Below are 20,336 nucleotides of genomic sequence, written 5' to 3'. Positions count from 1 at the left end.
AAGTTGAAGGGAACCAGGAGGCTGTGAATAAAACTCATTTCTGAAGTGAATTCTGACTGAGCCTTCAAGAAAATCATCTGTAGGCATAGACCGAGGTCTTGGGGAGCCATTGTTATATAAGCTGCAGCCTTCAGTGAGACTCACCTGGGGCAAGATTCCATCTTGATCTTCTCTCTTCCAGGACAACACGTGCTTGCCCCACCCTTGGTGTGTACCAAAGACATTCTACTTGTCTACTTTGGCTCCTGGGCTGCATATGAACTTGTCAGGGAGACTTATTTCCAGTCTTTTCAAACCGGTTCCATGATGGCATCTTTCCTGTCACTTCCAGGGAAGATGGATGATTGGGGGCTGGAGGAAACACACCACAAGTAGTTCAGGAACCCTCAGGAAAGACCAGGGCAAGAGGGTAAGGGGTAGGGCATGCAGAACTGATCCAAGAGCTGCCTGCTGGGGGACAAGGAAAAGTGTGGTTGGCAGACATCCATGGGCCCTGAACTAGCAATACCAAAGTAAGGACCCTGTGCAGGGGACTGATCTCTACTCAGCTCCACCTGTCCCTGGAATGTGGGGCCCCCCAGCTCCTCCCCTGGTTGTTTGCTTTCCTTCTTCAGAGGGACCTCTGTGATCAGGTCCCCTCTTTGGCAGTTCTGAAACACCTGGCATGGTAGGAAGGGGGCCTTTGACGTCAGTAGGGAGATTGTCTACTCAGGTGTAGCTTATTTCCTCAATGTGAGGTTTTGTTTCTAAACCTGGGTCGGCTGCCTCACACCCCATCAATGAGTGTGTGATGTGTATGTGTGCATGCATGTGTGTATGGGGGAAAGTACACAAACCTGGGATGGACTGGAGGCGGGGGAGTGATGTTTGACCCCTCATACCACAAAGCCAAACAAAACATGTTTAGATTGCCCCCCCCCCCCGTCAAACTGGTCCAGCCCACCGGACCCCACAGCCCCATGAGATGTGGGAGGGTCGCCTTTCCTAATATATAGCCCTCAAGTCCTTTCTGTAGGCAGTGGTTAGGTCATGCCCTTCTTGCTCGGATAGGATCCAGTGGTGAGTCCTCAGGACCCCTGTCAGCATAAGTGAGAAGGAGGAAAGGTCTGAAAATTTCCACAGAACCAGAAAGACAGCATCTAGTATCGGGCTGTGCAGAAATTTCCTTGGAGATGGCAAAAGGGTTCCCCAGTCTGTGCCCTGTGTGTATAGGGAATTAAGGGAGTTTATTGAGGTTGAAAGGCAAATTGGCCCCCTGAGGAGACAACACTTAGATGATGCTTTAAAGGCAAGTGCTGGAGCGAATTTCTAATGAGAAGAGTAACTGAGGGAGGACAGGGAAGCTCCTACTACAGGATCTCTGGCTCTGGCCCTTTAAAGGGAACCTGCTGATCAAACCAGGTGGGGGAACCATGGTAGCCAGAGCCAGTCTTCCTCAGGGAGTGTAGAAAGAATCTTCTGTCAGGAAGGCCAGAGTGAGAACAAGCTGCAGAAAGAACATATGCCTTTCCTCTCCCTCTTCCTCCATGATACCCTTTCTCAACTGGAAGACGTGTGCCAGGCATGGGGTCAGGGAATGCAAAGTGAACCTACAGCAAGATGGACAGGACAGCTCTAAGAAGTGAAGGGCTTTGGGATTAGGGATCAGTCCAACATCCAGAGTTGAGGACCAGAAACACCACCTAATTGGAAAGAAGCTTCTTCCTACATCCCGATGATCTAGATTCCTCCAGCCAGTCCTGTGGATTTCCTCCAGGAAATCAGAAGGAACCCAGGTAAGAGGTTTTGCGGGGGAGACCTGAACCACAGAGCCCCATCACTCCCCGCAGCCAATGGACCATCTGACTTTTCAGAGGAAGAGAAAAAAAAAAAAGAAAGGCTGATATTTTTCTGTTTCTTCTGCTGCACTGTGGTGTCTGGGGAAGCTCATCCTAAAACAAGGAGCATTACTAAGAACTCCAAAGAGAATTTAGATTCTGGAAGCTTCTAGTCGGAAGAGCTTATCTTAAATATATACGGTTCTTAAATAGATACATTTTAATGTATCTTAATACGTTATATCTATCTATATCTCTATCATAATATCTAACCTTAAATAGATACATCTTAAATAGATCCAAATAAATAGATACAGTATCTTAAATAGATAACAGTTCAAAGCCCTTGCCGTGTAGATAAGGAAGCCATGGTTTGTCCAAAGACTTGTCCAGGTGATAAAAGAGCCTGGACATAAGTCCAGGGGTCCTAACTTACAGCTCTGAGCTCTTCTTGTTCACCTGGTGATGGAACCAACTTAATCCATCAGCCCTCAAATCCCCTTACCATGCTAGGTGCTCTCTGGGTCAGTCTTCACACTATTTGTCATCCTTTCCACAACTTTGTAACCCACAACTCTGACATCAGGATGGCTCCCAAGGCAGCACCCTGTGGAGTTGACCTGTGGGAGGCTAATGCAGTGAATTTGAAAACTTTCTTCCTAGGGATCATTACCTGCTGCTTTCAAGGTGGAGGTACCTGGTCCAGGCATCTTCGCCTTTCCCCTCAGGTCCTGTACCCCTTCCTCAGATGTGCCAGTAGAACTAAACTAGCTGAGCATCTACAAACATCTTAACCTCCAAGCTTAACAACCTTTCTCTTTGGCGCCCCTCTCTTATACAGCCAACTTGGATTACTGTAGACATATTCTGTGTAGCTACAGAGAGTAGATGTTTCTGGAACATTCCAGGATATTGAAGTTATCTGATCAGAGAAAGACCTTTTATGGTATGTGATCTCCTTGGATAACCTTGTGTGATATGTGATCTCCTCCAAAACTGGCATCAAAGGATCTTTGGTGAACTTGCTGAGAAAAGGCTATCCCGTGAGGCTTGAAGGTCCTGTGGCCTGGTGTCTGCTGGAAAGCTACACCTTGGCCTTGATACATCCCTTCTCTCAAACGTGTACAGTGGCTACCCCTTCCTTTAAGGCTAGAGGGTAGGATACTTTCAAGTGTACTTTCAAATGCTAACTCTACTTAATTAGTATTGGTTGTCTGAGCAGTGGGTTAAGAAGGAGTCTGAGGCTGTTTGGGAACTTACTGGGAGAGACGGCTGTCACTAATTAGCTATGTTCGCCATAGATAACGGAGAGGAAGGGGGCAGGGAAGAGGATGTAGGGAAAGGGAATATGGAAATATGCTACCAGAGAAGGAGCTGGTGTACAATGGCCCAGAACTTTCCTTGGCCTTTTATTGGGTGTCACAGATGTAATGATACACAAGTAGGTTTGGAGTGGGGTTTGGGGGAGACAACTCTTTTGGGGATGACAAATGGGTCTTAATAGTGGGTTCCAGATGCTCCGTATGTTGGACGTTGCAAGCGGTGTATGGATGGCATCGAACCACCTGCAAGAGACAGTAACATCTGTTCCAAACCTGAGAAAGACAGCTTACAGAAAGGATTTAAGCATGGGCCTGTCCAAGTAAAGAATGATTTTCAGTAAGATGGACTAGGTCAGTTTTCCTCTTCTGAACGATGTCATACATGGTTTGGTTTAGTTCCTTTCAAAGAAAATGGACTAGGTTTCAAAATTGTATTTGGCAGGTGGGACCCTCTACAAAATCTATTTTAACCCCTGGAATTTGAACAGTTGACTATTTCTGTATGTTTGACCTCAGAAGAGGCAGGAGTACGAGGGGACCCAATTCGCCCGGAGCCGCGTTTCTGAGCAGATACTGTGCCTTGTAACTGGGCTTTCTTTCTGTGAGTCAGTGGGAAGAAAGGCGCTGGACCCCTGCCTTTAAAAACACAGGGTGGTGGCAGTCCTCAACAGCAAGGACCATGCCCCTGAAATGGCAGTGGGAAGCCACATGCATTGGGTTACTTAATAAGGCTCATCAGAGAAGGAGAGTCATGACTCCTACACCACCCAGGCAGGCCAAGGAGTTCCTCAGCCATTAAGTCCACCCATGGGCTACCAAGGACAGAGCATTTCCAACCATGGGCCACAGCGCACGCCAAGCTGGACCCACTGAGTCCTCACTGGCCTTCTAAGGAGCCAGGTGGGCCTGGTGGGCCCTAAGTCCATGGGAGCAGGCGCTCTGGCCATAAACAACATTACCTGTTCACTGCACCATGCCACACACTGTTTTCCAGGTGTGCCATGATGTTAGGGGGAGAGAAGTTGAAGGAAACCAAGGAATTAAGTTATAATGAACAAAATTACTCTTGGACTGTAGAACACCCAGCCCCACCTCCAAAGTGCTTAGGGATTAGTGGCCACACAGAATGGACCTTGTAATATGTAGTTCCCGTAGCCCATGGAGCAAGATCTCTGTCTTCAGTGGTCTGTTTTCTTCTGTCTCATTAACTGAGTTCTCCCAGCCACTCTTGCAGGATTCCTGGGTTTCTGGTTGGTCGGTCACAGATGGCCCAGCATTGTATCACCATCTGTAAACTCCCTTTCTTTTATCCAAGTGCCCCTGAAAATAATCAGCTCTTATCCTGTGAACTGCAAAACCCTACTCGACTCAGCCATTACCTTTGTCAACCAATGAAAGGCTCTCACCTTTATGTCAATATTTATCAAGGATTTAACGACAATGAGATGTATTATTCTTAAAAATAGCTCAGACCCTGAAATAGCCAATGACTGTTCCTTATACCATTCAGAAACTAAAGTGTGTAGTATAATTATTCCTCATTAATTTATTCAGCAAATACTTCTGAGTGCCTACAGAATACCAGGCTTATGCTGGGTGCTGGGGAAGCCAAGATAATGGGGTATAACCCGGGCTGCCAAGGGCCTCACCGTCCTGTGAAGGTGACAGACAAGAACACGTAATTGACACTTGGCGCGCTTAGAGTCAGTGCAGGCAGTTGTGCACTGGGACAGTGAGCCCTCCTGCTTGCTGTGGAGGGCCATGTGCCATCCGAGGGCAGTGGCCTCACTGGAAAGGGATCTGACATGTGAGCCCGGCAAAATTGTTTTCAGAGCCTTTTGCAAGCATTGCCTCATCTTCATAACCAGATGAGGAAGAAATAGAGGGTATCCCTCCAAAATATCCACCATCATTCTGTAGATTGAGTTTGCAAGGGCTGCCGACAGGGGTCTGTGTATTTCTTTCTGAGAGCCGTGCCTGGCAGTGAAAACAGCCTGTGGAAATGAGTGACTCTGGTTCCTGGCCAGAGTTACTGCCACTTTCTTTTTTCCCCACCACACCAGTGGAATATTTATTTCTAGAACATTTGACAGATGTGTTCATGATAGTCTTGAAATCGCCTTTTCTCCATTAGGAAAGTCCTAAGAATCTGTCCCAAAGGTAGCCGTAAACGGCTAGCATCCTTGCTTTAAGTATTTTCAAAAACGGGAAATTTGTGAATTTATTTCGTGTCCTTGGTAGCAGCTCTTACCACTTTTCCTTCTCAACTCTTGGCCCAGCATGTCGGGTGAGGCTGCTGTCCTCCACTTCAGTCATACCCACGGGAGAGCTGGGACCGACCCCATGTCAGACCCTCTTTGATGCCACCTCCAAAAAAGTGTTCAAGGGAAAGAAAAATACTTTTTGCTTTTGCTTTTTGCGGCTGGGACATCGACCCAAGGAACACACAGTAATATGGGCCCTGCCCCCACTTTCCCGGGCCCGGAGCAGGGAGCCCATCTGGGAAGCTAACAGTGATGGGCCAGAGCATGAAAGGACAGTCAGTCCTCCTGCCACCATTTCCAGAGCCTCAAATCAGGTGTCAGGAGACCTGGCAGCAAGTCCGAGCTGTGCCATGATTCCTAAGCCGTGTGACTCAGTTGATTTCTCAGGACACAGGAGGTAGACTGTGATCTTGGAGTTCTGTGCAGTTCTCAGTCTAGGAGGCTAACGTCAGAATGTCGCTCTGCCCAGGGGTGGCTGGGGCAGCTGACACTCGGCGTGTGAGAAACGAGAAGCGACGACGGGCCAGCAGAGGTGCCCTTCCAGCTGGCAAAAGAGCGCTTGGGACTGGCGTTCCCTCAGAATATCCCGCCATGTCGGACGATGCCTGCTACCCCCTCAGTCCCTGTCCCCGGCACAAAACCCATCTGCAGGGCTGTCTGCGGGCAGGCTGATGTTCCAGGTGTCTCTGAAGCTCGGGATCAGGGAGGTCCTCCAGCCGAGGGAGTTACGGCCCAGTGCCACCACACAGGCAGGATCTAGGAAGCTTCAGAAACCATTCTGAACCTCAGTTTTCCAGTTCGTGCAGGTAGCAATGCCCAAGTGTAATTCCTATCCATGGCTCCAGGCAGCCGCTAGATCCTCGAGCTCCGGAGTACACCAGAGCCCCGAGCAGGAAGTGTTAAACCTGTGTACCTGGAGGACCACCACGTACTCCAGCTGATCGACGTGGGGTGAACACGGGATCGCACACTGCAGGGAAGCACCAAGATGACTGGATACCGTCATTCTCAGGCCCTGCCTTGAGAAACCCTGTCCCGAGGGATGTGTGCCATGCTCTCCCCACATGTGGAAATCTGAAATAATAAAGGCCAGCAGAGAGCTTACTGTAGCTGATCACAGCCCCAGGAGGACCCTTACCTCCATAGATGGGGGACGCTCAAACTGTAACATGCCCTGGGGGAATCCGGTTGAAATACAAGCTCCGATTCCGTCGGCCTGGCTGGAACCTGAGACTCTGCATTGGTGACACGCTCCCAGATGAGCCTGGTGCCCCCAGTCCCGGGGCCACATCTTGAGTGGGAAGAACCTGGGTCAGTGGGTCTCAGCCGAAGGTGCATGTCAGAGCCATCTTTTAAACATGATGGGCATTTAAAAACTTGTATGTTTTTAATTCGTCTGGGATAGGGTTCGGGCATCTTTTAACACACCCAGTGGTTCTAACGTGCCGCCAGCATCGAGGACTCCCAGCACACACACTCCCTGCCCCAAATGGAGGACAGGGCACAGGCTGATGCACAGGAACGGTGGCCAACGAGGGTCCGCCATCCACACTGGCCAGGGCCAGCCAAGTAGGTCTTCGAATAGTTCCCTGCTGGAGAAATAGGGCTTATCTTTCTCTTGACATGTATACGTGTCTGTGACAGTTTCTGGGGGGAAAGGAAGTGCAAGTTTTACCAGTGGCGAGGTGGTGGGGGATGGGGAAGCTGGAGGCTTGACACAGACACAAATGCGATTCCCACCTGCTGCTTCAGAGTCGCAGCTCCTGCCTTTCCAGCTTCTGCTTGTGACTTTTCCCCACTCTGCCTGCTTGGCTCTCAGCGGGTGCACATCTGGGCAGACACTAACCTGTCTTGCTCTGCCCCTGGCTAGGTGGCGGTAGGGAGCAGCCAGCCACAGCAAGCCCCAAGGCCCATGAGAGCTCGGAGGCCGGGCCCCCCAAGCCCAGGAGCGTGTTCCACATTGAGTGGTCGTCCATTCGGAGGAGGAGCAAAGGTGGGTGCTGCCTTCCCTTCGTTCCCAGGTCCTCAATTTACTCATCTCTAGATGGGGACAGTAGCAGTACCTACAGTACCTACTTCCTAGGGCGTTAGGGAGAGCCACAAGAGCCAGGCTCATTCTTATCACACCCAACCTCTGACCGTAGCCATGGCCTGGTTGGGGGGGCATGATGCTGGAACTGGGACAAGCAGCCAACTCAGGAGGTCTCTAATTTGACTGCATATTGGAATCACCTGTGTCCCATCCTTGGAGACACTAACCTAATTCATCTGAGGGGCAACCTGGGTGGGCATAAGGGTATTCCAAAGCTCCCCATGAGATTCTAATTTTTGCCAAACCACAAACCCACAAACCACCGGTCCACTTACAAGACTAGAGGTGAAATTTCTCGCCCACAGTGGTCAAGATGTCAAGGCCAAGGAAACAGCTGGAGAGCCATGGAAGGGAGGCGGCTCCCACAGGCCATGAGGGAGCCAAAATGAGCAAGGGGGGGGAAGCCTGGCAGGAGTCGGGCAGAGGAGGGACGCACGAGGAGTCCTCCCCAATCAGAGGCAAAAGTAGCCACGTGAAGAGCCAGGGCGGAGGAGCAATCTCATTCTGCCCCTTGAGTCTCAGGGAGGGGAACTGCTTCTCCCAGAGTCACACAGCCTGCAAGGGACAAGGTAAGGGAGGACCAGTGAGAGTCCTTTTTACAACACCGCATGCTTCCCAGAAGATGTGTTCCTGAATTCTTGCTCCAGCTCATCTAAACCTCCTCGTTTCTCACCAAAAGTGGCCAACCCAGAGAAACGGGCCTGGGGGTGTGGGAAAACATCATACAAACATCCATGAGAGGACATGGAGACATCTAAGGGACCCTCTGGCCCAGGGGTTTGTATTTGTCAGAGGTCACCGGCAGGGCAAGAAGAAAGTGTGGCTTTCCTCAAAAGGTTAACAGTTTTTTAGAATGCCGATTCTAGAATCCCAGGCCTAAACTCCCAGCGGGATATGTGTGAGAGCACGACTGCTTGGGACACAGGAAGCTTCACACACAAGCAGCGGGTCCACTGGGACGCCACGCACACTGGCTTCAGCATCTAGAGGGATCTTTGCTCTACGCTTTCTTTCAAAGCTTCCAAAATTAATTTGTCCTGCATTGTGTAGCTTCCCAATCACACAGGTATTTGCAGCCCCTGTCTCTTCAAAAATGGGAGTGCAGCGCTGTCCTTCTAGTGCATTGGTACCGTGAAACCTCATGAATGCTGTGGGAAGGCCCAATTCGGTCTAAAAATACCAGTTCAGAGCCCAGCCTGCCATCCTCACACATGACCACAAGAGGGAACCAAAGCACCAAGACCAAAACTTCAAAGGTCTTTTAAGGTGCCTAAAACCCTACTAAAATTGGTCATCTTTAAAAATAAATTATCTGGTAATAACAAAAATATGTTTATGGCAACTTTACAAGAGTTTTCTAGAATTACAAGAACATGCCAAAATCTGTTTCAAGGCATGACGTGGACATCATTTAATCCAGCCAGCAGTTGCTGCTAAAATACCAGAAATTCCCAGATATACATACAAAAAAAAGAGACCACAGCAGCCTGAGGTCATCCAGTTGGAGTCATAGTCAGATTCAAACCCAGACCATACCTGGTTCAGGCAGCTTAATACTTTAGGAGTATTTCTTTCTACACTTACAAGTTTGTGCAGGAAAGAACCCTAGATTTGGGGATCACGGCCAAGGCACTATTGCCTCATCTAAAAAATAGAGGGATTGAGCTAAATCAGAGCCTCCTAACTAAAGGTCAGTCAAGTCTCTGAATTCCCTAAATTCCTGTAAAATGTCCTGTTTACATGCAGATGTACATTTTTTACCCAAATGGGTTCTTGACCAGTAAAAAATCAAACGGGTCCTTCCGGCTGCCAAGACACAGTAGTTCTGGGCTTCCTCAAGTGGAATAGGAAATACTGAATATATCAACTCAGCTGCAAGAAACTTGCTGCTAATGTGCCAGGTTAGAGGTGTCCTAATTGATGATGTGCTTTCCTTCAACTCCAGTGTTTGGAAAAGGCGACCACCAGGAGAAACAAACCAAAGATCCTTGTCCCTATCAGTACCGGAAGCCCACGGTCGAGCTGCTGGTGAGTCACGAGTGGCCCAATTCGGGCAGGGTCCTGAGCCATGGAGCCTGCGGCAGATTAGGGAGCGGACATCTGGAAAAGATGCCCTCTGATGTAGGCAGTTTTTTTGAATTCATATATTCAGAAACATTATTACCTGGGATAAAAGTCCCTGTTTTTCATAAGTCTACTTTATAGAATTTCATATTCCTTTGATTTGAATTAGTTATTATCTGTCTTCCCCTAAATCTAGCATTCAAGAATTTAGGAAACAAGCTGATGCCAATTTTCAAACACAGAATCTTTACATGTTTAATTTTATGGACAGTTAAAATTTGACGACGAGACATGCTGGTGAGGTGGGGGAAATGATTTCTTCTGGAAAGAATGTGGTATAGGGGTAGTCATAGTTGAAAGAAAGAGCCTAAAGATCTGTGGTTAAATATCAGTTCTACTGTTTGACCTTGACCTTGAAGTTCCACCCATGACCAAGCCCTCATCCCCAGGATGAGGATAAATACTGTGTCTCGTACTGCGGGGTTGTTGCCCGTAGTCAATGCGGTAACACATCAGACGAAACAAAAGTTATTCCTGTCTATGGAAACACAGAGATGATTCACTAAATACCAAATGAAAACGTTAGCTCGGTCCCTGAGCAAGCGCAGATGTGGCTTCTAAGCGTGGGAAGCACAGGATGTGGGAGAGCTCCTTGTCTTGCCCCCGGACAGGATCTGGACACCATGGAGGACAGCGCTGAGATAAAGGTGGAAGCGAACACGTCCAAGACCTCCTGGATTCAGAGCCACGTGGCTGCCAGCGGGAAGAGGGTCAGCAGAGCCCTCAGTTACATCACGGGGGAGATGAAGGAGTGCGGCGAGGGGCTTAAAGGTAGAGGTCCTGCGAGCGAAGCCCCTGACCCTGCTCCTAGAGTGTCACTTCCAACCGTCCCCCGAAGCACACGGTCCTTGGTAGATTACACTGAGGGAAAGACCGTGTCTGTGGTCTTTCAGAAGGGATGAGAGTGTTGTTGTCACCACAGACACACAGACTCTTGGCATGTGAGGACGGGTCAGCGTGCGAGCCCTCATTTCCGAACCAAGCGGACATGCTCTCACACGTATCCCACTGGGAGTTTAGGCCTGGGATTCTAGAATCGGCATTCTAAAAAAATATATTAAATTAAAAATGCCCGCCCTATGGATGACTCTCGGGAGGACTAAGTCTTTTCTCTCACAAGCCTCCCAGAGCCCAGCCCACAGGTTAGACACTCTCTGTGCCGCAAGAGCATTTTCTGATGGTCTCCTTGAAAATTCTCGCAGGGGACAGCTAGCTCAGGGTACCTTATCCCCCTACTCCTTGAAAAAACCAACGTCAAGACCACAACCAGCTGGCAATGGGTCTGAAGAGTTTTCTGGGCCTCACATGCCCTCTTGGGTTCTCGGTTTACCCCCCCTGTATGGCAGGGGCCGGGAGGGCATGGCGCCCTGCGAACCCACTTCAGAAGCGAAACTTCCCGCACCCCCCAGCCACCCACCCAGGTCCCGCGCAGGCCCGGTGCACCCCAACATTGACTCCCTGCCCTGGCTGCCTTTCAGACAAATCCCCAGTGTTCCAGTTCCTCGACTGGGTCCTCCGGGGCACGTCCCAGGTGATGTTTGTGAACAACCCCCTCAGCGGCATCCTCATCGTGCTCGGCCTCTTCATCCAGAACCCCTGGTGGGCCATCTCGGGCTGCTTGGGCACTGTTGTGTCTACTTTGACAGCCCTCATTCTGAGCCAGGACAGGTAAGTTCTGGGACACCCGGCGCCCGGGAATGAGGTCAGAGGTCACTTCCTGCGGGGACCCCGTGCCACCTTCCCATCCCCTCACTGCTGTCCTCCGAGCTCAGAAACTCCTCAGACTACGGACACTCATAACTGACAACAGTCACTCCCTCATTACTCGGTAACAGCTCCACATGGCCCAGGGGAACCCGAAGGGCTGATGTCCTGCCTTCCCATTCCCGGGGAGGCCATCTGTGGGAAGGTGTGTGCAGACGGGCCCCAGTGGAGAACAATCTGGGTCAGAAGGGAAGTCAAGGAGGCAGTACCCCCCCCGGAGGCCCTGGGAAGACCCCACCCCACCAGCCCTCCTCTGTCCACCTAGGTCTGCCATCATGGCAGGACTCCATGGCTACAACGGGGTGCTGGTGGGGCTGTTGATGGCCGTGTTCTCAGACAAAGGCAACTATTACTGGTGGCTTCTGCTCCCCGTCATCGTGATGTCCATGTCGTGGTAAGTTTGCTCCTGGGGCCGCCAACCTTTCTCACCCCAGCTCCCTGTCTGTCTAAACTCAAATTTACGGGGGCATTGGCTTAGCTGGCATATCAGAAACATCCACTGGAAATAATGATTCATGTCCTACAGTGACAGCACTGTGCTAGGTGGTCTGTGGACAATATCTCCATACCCACCAGCCTTCACTCTCCTTTTTTTTAAGATGTCAAAGGGTTTCTGGTCCTACTCAGCCAGAGCACAGAGAAAGGAACCGAGGCCCATATGTAGGTGAAGAGCCATACCACAGCCTCCTGTCAGTCTGACAGCTTCTCCTTCCTTCTGCTGCCCCCTACCCAGCTTTCCCCCATCCTTGGGACCCCCTGACCTGCGCAAGACAGCCTCTTACGTAGACTGAAGGAGCACTGGGCAGAGCCCTCAGAGAGCCAGGGCTCGGCTCCCCTTCACCTCCAGAAATCAGCCACGGGGCGCTCTGGCCAGGAGGCTCCGCGCTCTCAGCTGCTCTGCAAACATTTGTTGACAGAGGAAGGGGGACTACAGTTCCCCTCCCTGTTACTCCCTCACTCTCCTCATGCCTGAAAGTGGAGCTGTAGGACTTTTGAAGGAGCTTCTATGGCTCTCTGCCTTAGGTCTTCCTCCAGAATGCCCCAGAAAGCCCTCTTTCTGAAGCTGAGCCTGTCCACCCTATCGGTGCACCAGGCCCAGGGAGGCCGGGGAAGACGTGCGCAGGGCGGGCCGGGCTCCAAGAACGTACCCGGCAGGCTGCTTTTCCTGAGGAAAGCCCTCCTGCTCGGCCTAGCGTCAGAGCTGGAGCTTCCTGAACAGTCTCCTGTGCTTCTGCCACAGCCCCATCCTCTCCAGTGCCCTGGGCACCGTCTTCAGTAAGTGGGACCTCCCGGTCTTCACGCTGCCCTTCAACATCGCCGTGACCCTGTACCTGGCGGCCACCGGCCACTACAACCTCTTCTTCCCCACGATGCTGCTGCAGCCTGCGTCCTCCACGCCCAACATCACCTGGTCAGAGGTCCAAGTGCCCTTGGTAGGTGTCGGGGAAGGCAGAAGGGCAGCATCTGTCCAAAGGCGACATTCAAGTGGCCTTTACGGGTCCTCCACGGGGAATGGCTATTAACAATCACACAGTGTAAGGGGCTCACGTGCGGTCTCTCTTCGGCCACCATCCTTTTCCTTCCTCTCTGTAAGAGCTAACAGGACTGTTTCTGGTCCCACAGGTTCTAGCACAGAGGCAGAAACCGAGGTCTGAGGTCACACAGCAAATCAGTGAAGTGCAGAGTCAAGTTCAGCACTCTGGCCCTCTGACGATTACACCTGGCTCCTTTCCTTCTTCCTTCTCAAAAAAGTCTTTCTGATGCTTTTCTCCCATTTTCCTGCTGCTTATGCTATATATTTTCCATCCGCCTCACTGAATCATGAAAGACACACACCTCATACGGCCACCTGTGGGCAAACGACGTCTCTGTTGCCACCCCGAGTGAATTGCATTCGCTCTCTGAAGCATGGGGACACCGTAAAGCACAGGTGTTCCTCCACGAAGAAACGTCTAGATAGCAGAGCTTTTCACATGTTTTCAAGTATATTGTATGTAATGCTGGCCTACTGCATGTTAGCCAAGATAATTAACAAGACACATTTTCGCTGAGGTTCTCCTTGCTTTCCATTATACTAGACTACCCCCCCGGTTGGGGGCTTGCTCTGAAACTTTTCTTTTTTTAAGATCTTATTTATTTGTCAGAGAGAGAGAGCACAAGCAGGGGAAGCAGCAGGCAGAGCAGGCAGAGGGAGGAGCAGGCGCCTGGCTGAGCAAGGAGCCCGATGCAGGACTCGATCCCAGGACCCTGGGATCATGACCTGAGCTGAAGGCTTAACCACTGAGCCACCCAGGCATCCCTGGAACTTTCTTACTGTCATTTAACCACAAAGCCATTTGGGCTTATTGAAAGAACTTTCAGAAATAACAATGCGTCATTTCTTAAAGCATTTCATAGTAGACGACAGCATGGTAGAAAGGCCCTGCGTTTGCACTAAGAAACGTTATTTAGGAAAAGAAATAATCGCATTGGCCTCATCCTTGTTGATTTGTGTGTGTGTGTATGTGAGGACCTTCATGAACCAGAGGTGAGAAAATGTTGGCAATTTACTCGATAGGCTCCTGTTTCTTGGTATTTACCCTGTCGATCAGTTTTAAAGGCACCATCTCTTTAACTAGCTATGGGGCCATGGTGCTAGAGAAGTCAAGACGAGCACATTATACATTCTTTACGCCACATTTTCAATGAAAAACATATCCAGACATTTTGTAGAAATGAAAAACAATTAAGGAATCTTGAACAAATACTTTAGAACCCCAAAGGTCCAGGAAAGAAAAATTCGGTCTTTGGTGGTTGCCTATTAAAAAGTAACTCTCTAGCCAATTAAATGGATTATGATAATGACTAATATGTTTTATCTTTCTGATCACTCATGAGAGCCCTGAGTGTTAAGAAGTCAAGTTAATGTCGGAAGGAGGGTCTAAAACTCCCAACAGGGTCGAAGCTCCGTGAGTTCCTCTGCTTTCTGGCCCCCAGAGGGCTCCCTGGATGGTGTCACCAGCTGGTCTACACCACCCCGCACCACGGGCTCTGTATTGAACTGTCCCACCTGCCGTCCACACCCGCATGGTAATGCCGGAGCCCCCACCTTGGTCTCTGTTCCTGGGGTCATGGGAGATTGCATCTGGAGGGCCCCTTAGGCCAACCACAGGCTCCTGCAGTGTCTGCCTATCTTTGCACACCTCCAGGGGCAGCATCTCCCCAGAAGGCAATGGGCTGAGAGAAAAGCTGTCTCCCTGGAATACATGCACTCCCTGGCCCAGGACTCTGCTTCTTCTCAGCTCCCAGCCCAAGGGGCGAGACAAACCCGTGTGCCCTGCAAGGAGACCCCTCCCCTATGCGCCCTCTGAACTAAAGGGCCTTTGGCCAACCTTCCAAACCATGGGACCCAACCCCAGTTGCTGGGGAAGGCTGCCTGCCCAGGATCCTTTTCTCAAACTCAAGAGTACATATGCAAGCGTCCGCTGGCCGTGGACCCTGCCTCCGCCAGTCCCTCACCTCCCCAGATAGGACCCACTCCCCTGAGCTACATGGAGGCCTCTCACAGCCGGGTGCTCATCTGTTGGCCACCACTGCATTGGCTTATCAACCAGAAGAGCAGAGACCATGATCCTACCCCCTCGGGGACTCTTCTGTGTGTCCAGCTGCTCACCCAGGCCGGACTCACATGACCACAGCCCAGACACCTTATTCTCAGAAACACGAACAACCATTTTTTCATAGCATATTCAGCCTTCTAGTCATAATTTTAGGTTGTTGTTGTTTTTTTTTTAAGTTACAAGAGAGTTTTTAAACACCAACTTGGATGAGGCATCTCTTAATTTTGTAATGGATAAGACCCTCATTTTAAGTTTCTAGTTTCTCTTCACTGGGGCTTCAGTATCTCACACTCATGTTTCTAAATATTTTAAGTTCAGTATCCTACAGTCAGGTTTCTAAATATTTTAAGTTTCCTCAATAAAGGAAACTTGACATCCTATAAACTCCTATTGTTTTAAGAACTCCAGATTAAAACACAAAAGCTTGTGTTCCATCTAGAGCCCATCTATCTGGATACAAGTATCTTGGAAATCTGTTGCAAAATGTTGGTGTAGAGGCTTTGGCACAACTCTTTTCCAGCCAAGGTTCCAGCTGTCTCTGGTCTCACCCTACAACCCCATGTGATCTTTGTCGCTGCAGCTTCTGAGAGCCATCCCTGTAGGCATCGGCCAGGTCTATGGCTGCGACAACCCCTGGACCGGAGGCATCTTCCTCATAGCACTGTTCATCTCGTCACCTCTCATTTGCTTGCACGCTGCCATCGGCTCCACCGTGGGCATGTTAGCAGGTTAGTGTCACCACTACCCCTTAATAAAGCCATAAGGTTGTTAATATCTGGAGTCAGCTCCAAGGCATCCCCTCCCACCGCCCTGCGCTGATTCCTGCCAACTTTTGCTCCTTTCATTATATCCTGTTTCCCCACTTCGGGTGCCAGTGCCCTCATACTTCTCTGAGCAAAAGCCGCCCTCCAGCGAACAGAGAACAGAAAGTCTTTGGTGGTTAGCCATTTACACCTTAGTATAAATTTAAAGCCTAAGAGAAGTTAATCAATTCCAGGCATGTTTGTGTCTTACGTCTTATCTTGATGGATGATACTCCAGTAGAGAACATTAAGATATCAGTGAAGAAGGAAAAGCCCTCTTTTTTTACAAGAACTTCTTTGGATCGCTTAGAAGCACTGCAGAGAGTCCTTATTCTGAAAGCTCTCTTCTACCCATAACAGCTTCACCACTAGCACTCATGTGGCCCGATGGCCGTTTGTTCCTTTTAGTTATTTTTTTCACTGAATAAGATCTTTTCTACAAATGCCTAAGAGAATGGCTGGTCCGGGCTTTGAGCTCTGTGTGGTTTTTAGGGCCGGCAGGTGAGCCCCATGAGATGCACCCCCCCAAACTCAACACCGATGCCTGTCTTCTCTCATAGCCCTCACTATAGCAACGCCCTTGGACTCCATCTACTTCGGCCTGTGCGGCTTCAACAGCACGCTGGCCTGCATCGCCATCGGAGGCATGTTCTACGTCCTGACCTGGCAGACCCATGTCCTGGCCATCGCCTGCGGTAGGGACCACCACCACACCCCTCTGCACCTTGCACGCCCTACCCATGCCTGTCCCTGCTGGGAAAGCTGCCCTGAAAATTCTGTGGCTCCTCCAAAGATAAATGGGAGGACTGTTTGCTTGGTAAAAGAGTTTTATATAAAACTGTTTTTGAATGGTTGCTGAATGATTCACCCAGTAAAAATTATTTTCATGGAACACAAGTGCTCAGCCAGTATGAAGACCGAATTTTGAGATGGTGGTTGTTTGGTTGCTGTCCGTGGGCTGTCTCTGTGATGGCTGCTCTCCTGGCTGGTGACTGAAGCTAACCAACAGAGCAACACTTCCACAAATTAATCTTTATGTATAGAATTAGGCGATTTACATCAGTTATGGTAATTAACCTTAAGCACCCAAACACTGATCCTGGGATCTTCAAATAATGCTTGTGTTTCAGGAATGCTGAAGGGTAGGGGTACTCAGTGACTCTCTAATAAAAGTCTGCTGTTGTTAATATCCTAGGGACAACTGGGATGTTTTCAGTTGAGAAACAGGCTTTAGAAGCAAAGCCCAATTCCACTGGTGCATTTTCACCTCTGACCAGTACCAGGCTCTTCCCAGCTGGCCATCCTGGCCGTGCCCTCTGCAGGCGGAGCCCGGGAGACGAGGCAGCGGGCCTCCATGGTCTTCCTCATGCTTTCAGGGTGCTGCTCCTCCTGGAAATCCATATTTTGTTAATAACTTGTGATGAAATATTCCAGCAGGGAGTTCTGGAATCCACTGTGCTTTGGCCGTAGAGTACAATTTTCATCGTTGGTTTATGCTGCTAAATGCTCCTTTGCTAGAATGCAAGGTGGTGGGACCCAAGAGAACCATAACGGCTCCATTCTGGCCCTTCCTAATAAAGTTCATCTGCCGTCTTTGCTGTGCTGACATTTGCCTGGAATTGAAGACATTTCAAAGCTGTCAAGTCACAGAATCCTAACTCAAGTTCAATTTTTTTCGGAGAGATAGAATTTATGACCTCCATGTCTTGGCGGGGGGGTGTGTGGACTGATCTCGAGACGCCGCTCGTCACTGGCCTGTTTCTTGGTTCTCTTCGCAGCACTGTTCGCGGCCTACCTGGGCGCTGCCCTCGCCAACGTGCTGTCTGTGGTGAGTCGACGTGGCCTGACAATGTGTCACAGCACTCCCTGAAGCCAGTGCGAGACCCTCCTCCAGAAGCCCTTCCCCAGCTCTGCCCTCCCATCTGAGATCACACCGCCTGCCTCGGCACCTGCCAGACAGGAGGAGCTGGGCCGTGGAAGTTTAAATGTCCACTGTTGGTCCAGTCAGATTAGCTTTGGGCCAGGGGAGCTTCTCACAGAAGGACAATTGGATAAGCATTATCTCTTAAATTGAATTCTTTCTGTGGCCTCATCCTCTAGATCTAGTTTTAAATCTATATTATTTAAATTTTGTGTGTGTGTATAGATCAAGTTCCTGACTAGCTTATGGGCCAGTGTATGTCTTTGTTCATACCTGGGCAACTGAGCGCTGAGGGGGTCGTGAGGGTAGCCTTCAGGGAAGACAAGCATCCAAGCCCCAGCCGTACCTGACAGAAGTCAGAGCTGGGGGCTATGAGCACGTGCAGCCCTGTTTGTCTGAGGCCTGGTGTGCGGCGATGTCCAACTCGGGAGGAGCTGCCTGGCCAGCCCCAGCCCCCACATACCCTGGGTTAGGGCCCACAGCCTGGGGCAGAGGGCTCAGGGTTCAGCCCGCAGTCAATGCCTCCCCCTTTTGGATAAGGGTTCAAGGGCACATCTTATAAAAGCAACCAGAAAAGGTCCCAGTAGTCCTGAAAGTGGGGACGACGGTGGGCATTTGAGCCACACCTGTCTGAATCCCTTCTTCACCCTTAGTGAAACCGGGCAGGGTGAACTTAGCCTAGGAAGGAATTTTCTAAGCAAGAGAACTGGCCTTCTCTGATACCATCCTATGTCCCCTGGTGGACTAAACCCTCCTCTGGGCCCCGCGAGTTGTGTCCGCGCCTCTCCGGCCACACGGGGCACACAGCCGGGTGACGAGCGCGGTACCCTTCTCCGTCTTTGACCTTCCGCCGGCGCGCTCCTTCCGAGCCGAGGCTGGTCGTGTCCTCATCTTCATCTCTAGCACCTACTGCACTCCCGGCACAGAACAGTGCTCAGGAAATGCTGAATGAGCGGAACTCTGTGGGGAGCGTGAGAGCTGGGGCTGAACAGTCGGCCGCCAGAAGCGCGCACCGTCACAAGCGCCTGGAGGACGGGCTCGGCGGCTCTGGGCGCCCCCGGCTCTCACACCCTCTGTGTGCCTGTCCTTACACCTGAGTGTCCAGCCAGTGACCTGGTGTCACGTGCCCTCCTTGGGCAAGGTCCTAAAGGGATGTCCAAACCGGGGCTGTTGTTCCTGATCGCGGGCACTTACAGGATGGCTGGCCCTTTCTTCTGTGTGGTGCTGAGGCATTAGAAGTTATGCTGCTCGATTCGGGCTTTTTTTTTTTTTTTTTTTTAATCGAAGTTACTTTCCGTGTGCCTATAATGTTTAAGACACTGTGCCGATCACTCTCCCGGATACGAAAAAGGGCAGGCTATTTACTCACTCTGAAGGAATTTCTAATCTCCTTGAGGAACGGGATATAAAAATGTTGAGTGACATTTCTGAGCCCCTCCAAGCCCTCCACAGACGGGAGCACTTGGGAGCTCCGTTCCTCTGCTTTCTCGCTGGCACCCGTATGCACGGCCTGTCTTCCACAGTGCCACCCTCTGCTGGATGGTCATGGCCACGTGCTGAGGGCTATTTATGGGGTCCTTCGTAGGCACGAGGTACCAACTCTCTGAATAGACATGGTTATCCCTACTTGACTTGAGGAAATAGGTCTCAGACCATTGAAATGCCTTTAACAAGGTGGTTGGAGCTGAGACGTAGATCTGGGCCTGTGGGACTCTAGACCTTCATCCTTTCCCACTGTGGGGCTTCAGGGGGTGCCTCCCAAAACACACTGTGTAGTGTGAGCAGGGCTTTGGGGACACGCATTGGGTGTGATTCATTATGCCTGAGTGTTCTTAGGCCACAGTCCTGGCTGCCATTGTTCTTCCCCAAGTCCCATCTGGGAGCGCCATCTCTGAACACACACATTGTAGGCACGCGGTATTACTGCTTATAATGAAGTGAGGTTGGGGGGTCGGGGGAACATGATTTGTTCTGCCTCATAGCTGAGTCTGCAGGCTCCTTGTCAGCGAGCTCTCCACTCAAGTGATCTCAAGGAAGATTGGGGAAGCATAGCAAAAAGGCTCAGGGCATCTGAGGAATAAAAAATAGGTCAACACCATGAGAAGGGGAGCTGGGAGTGGGAGAGCCCTTGAGAAGAGAGATGGCTGCCCTCCACTTCCAGCCCCTGGGACAAGGACGTCACGTCTCTGCCTTTTTCCAAATGTCTATTCTATCTCCCTCTGTCTTTCTGCAGTGCAAACAGTCCCTAGTGACCACCCAGCACTGGTTGGTTCTCCAGTCTTTTCAGACCAGGTGCTCAGTCCGTCTTAGTTCAAATTCTCAAAAAAGGATCCAATGTCCAGGCCATCTGCCTGTGGAAGCTGCCTTTGGGTCAGGTGACTTGCTCTAGTCCAATCAGCTGTGACCAAAGAGCAAAAGGTCATGAACTACAAAATGGCTGCCAAAGCCGCTCCTTCAAAGGGGCTATGAGAGAAGGCAGACAATGGTCATATTCGTAGAGTTGGAGGAATAGCCTGGCCAGACAGCCTAAGACAAAACAGGATTTCTACATAAAGCCATATTATAAAAGGGTTCCAGTGGCTACATTCTGAAGAATGCTCGTCCACCTGTTGCAATCAGGTGGAGAGCAC

General features: G+C 50.4%; 1 protein-coding gene across 7 annotated transcripts in view; it reads left to right on the top strand.

Moving 5' to 3' along the window:
* Window positions 1-20,336, top strand: part of SLC14A2 (solute carrier family 14 member 2) — a 177,733-nt gene that overhangs the window by 156,165 nt on the left and 1,232 nt on the right. For 6 of the 7 annotated variants that reach the window (XM_032311284.1, XM_032311283.1, XM_032311285.1 and 3 more), the window contains exons 11-15: window positions 7,274-7,396; window positions 9,441-9,523; window positions 10,231-10,390; window positions 11,098-11,287; window positions 11,649-11,781. In XM_032311284.1, coding sequence (XP_032167175.1) covers window positions 7,274-7,396; window positions 9,441-9,523; window positions 10,231-10,390; window positions 11,098-11,287; window positions 11,649-11,781 — 689 coding nt within the window. Of the gene's footprint in view, window positions 1-7,273; window positions 7,397-9,440; window positions 9,524-10,230; window positions 10,391-11,097; window positions 11,288-11,648; window positions 11,782-12,623; window positions 12,817-15,562; window positions 15,711-16,345; window positions 16,481-17,563; window positions 17,614-20,336 lie in introns of those variants that run through there. The other variant, XM_032311289.1, reaches the window with a different exon arrangement.

This window comes from Mustela erminea, chromosome 13 (genome assembly GCF_009829155.1).
Source record: "Mustela erminea isolate mMusErm1 chromosome 13, mMusErm1.Pri, whole genome shotgun sequence".
Lineage (NCBI taxonomy): Eukaryota > Metazoa > Chordata > Mammalia > Carnivora > Mustelidae > Mustela > Mustela erminea.
Note: the sequence above shows the minus strand (reverse complement) of the source record. Positions and strands in the feature narration are given on the sequence as shown.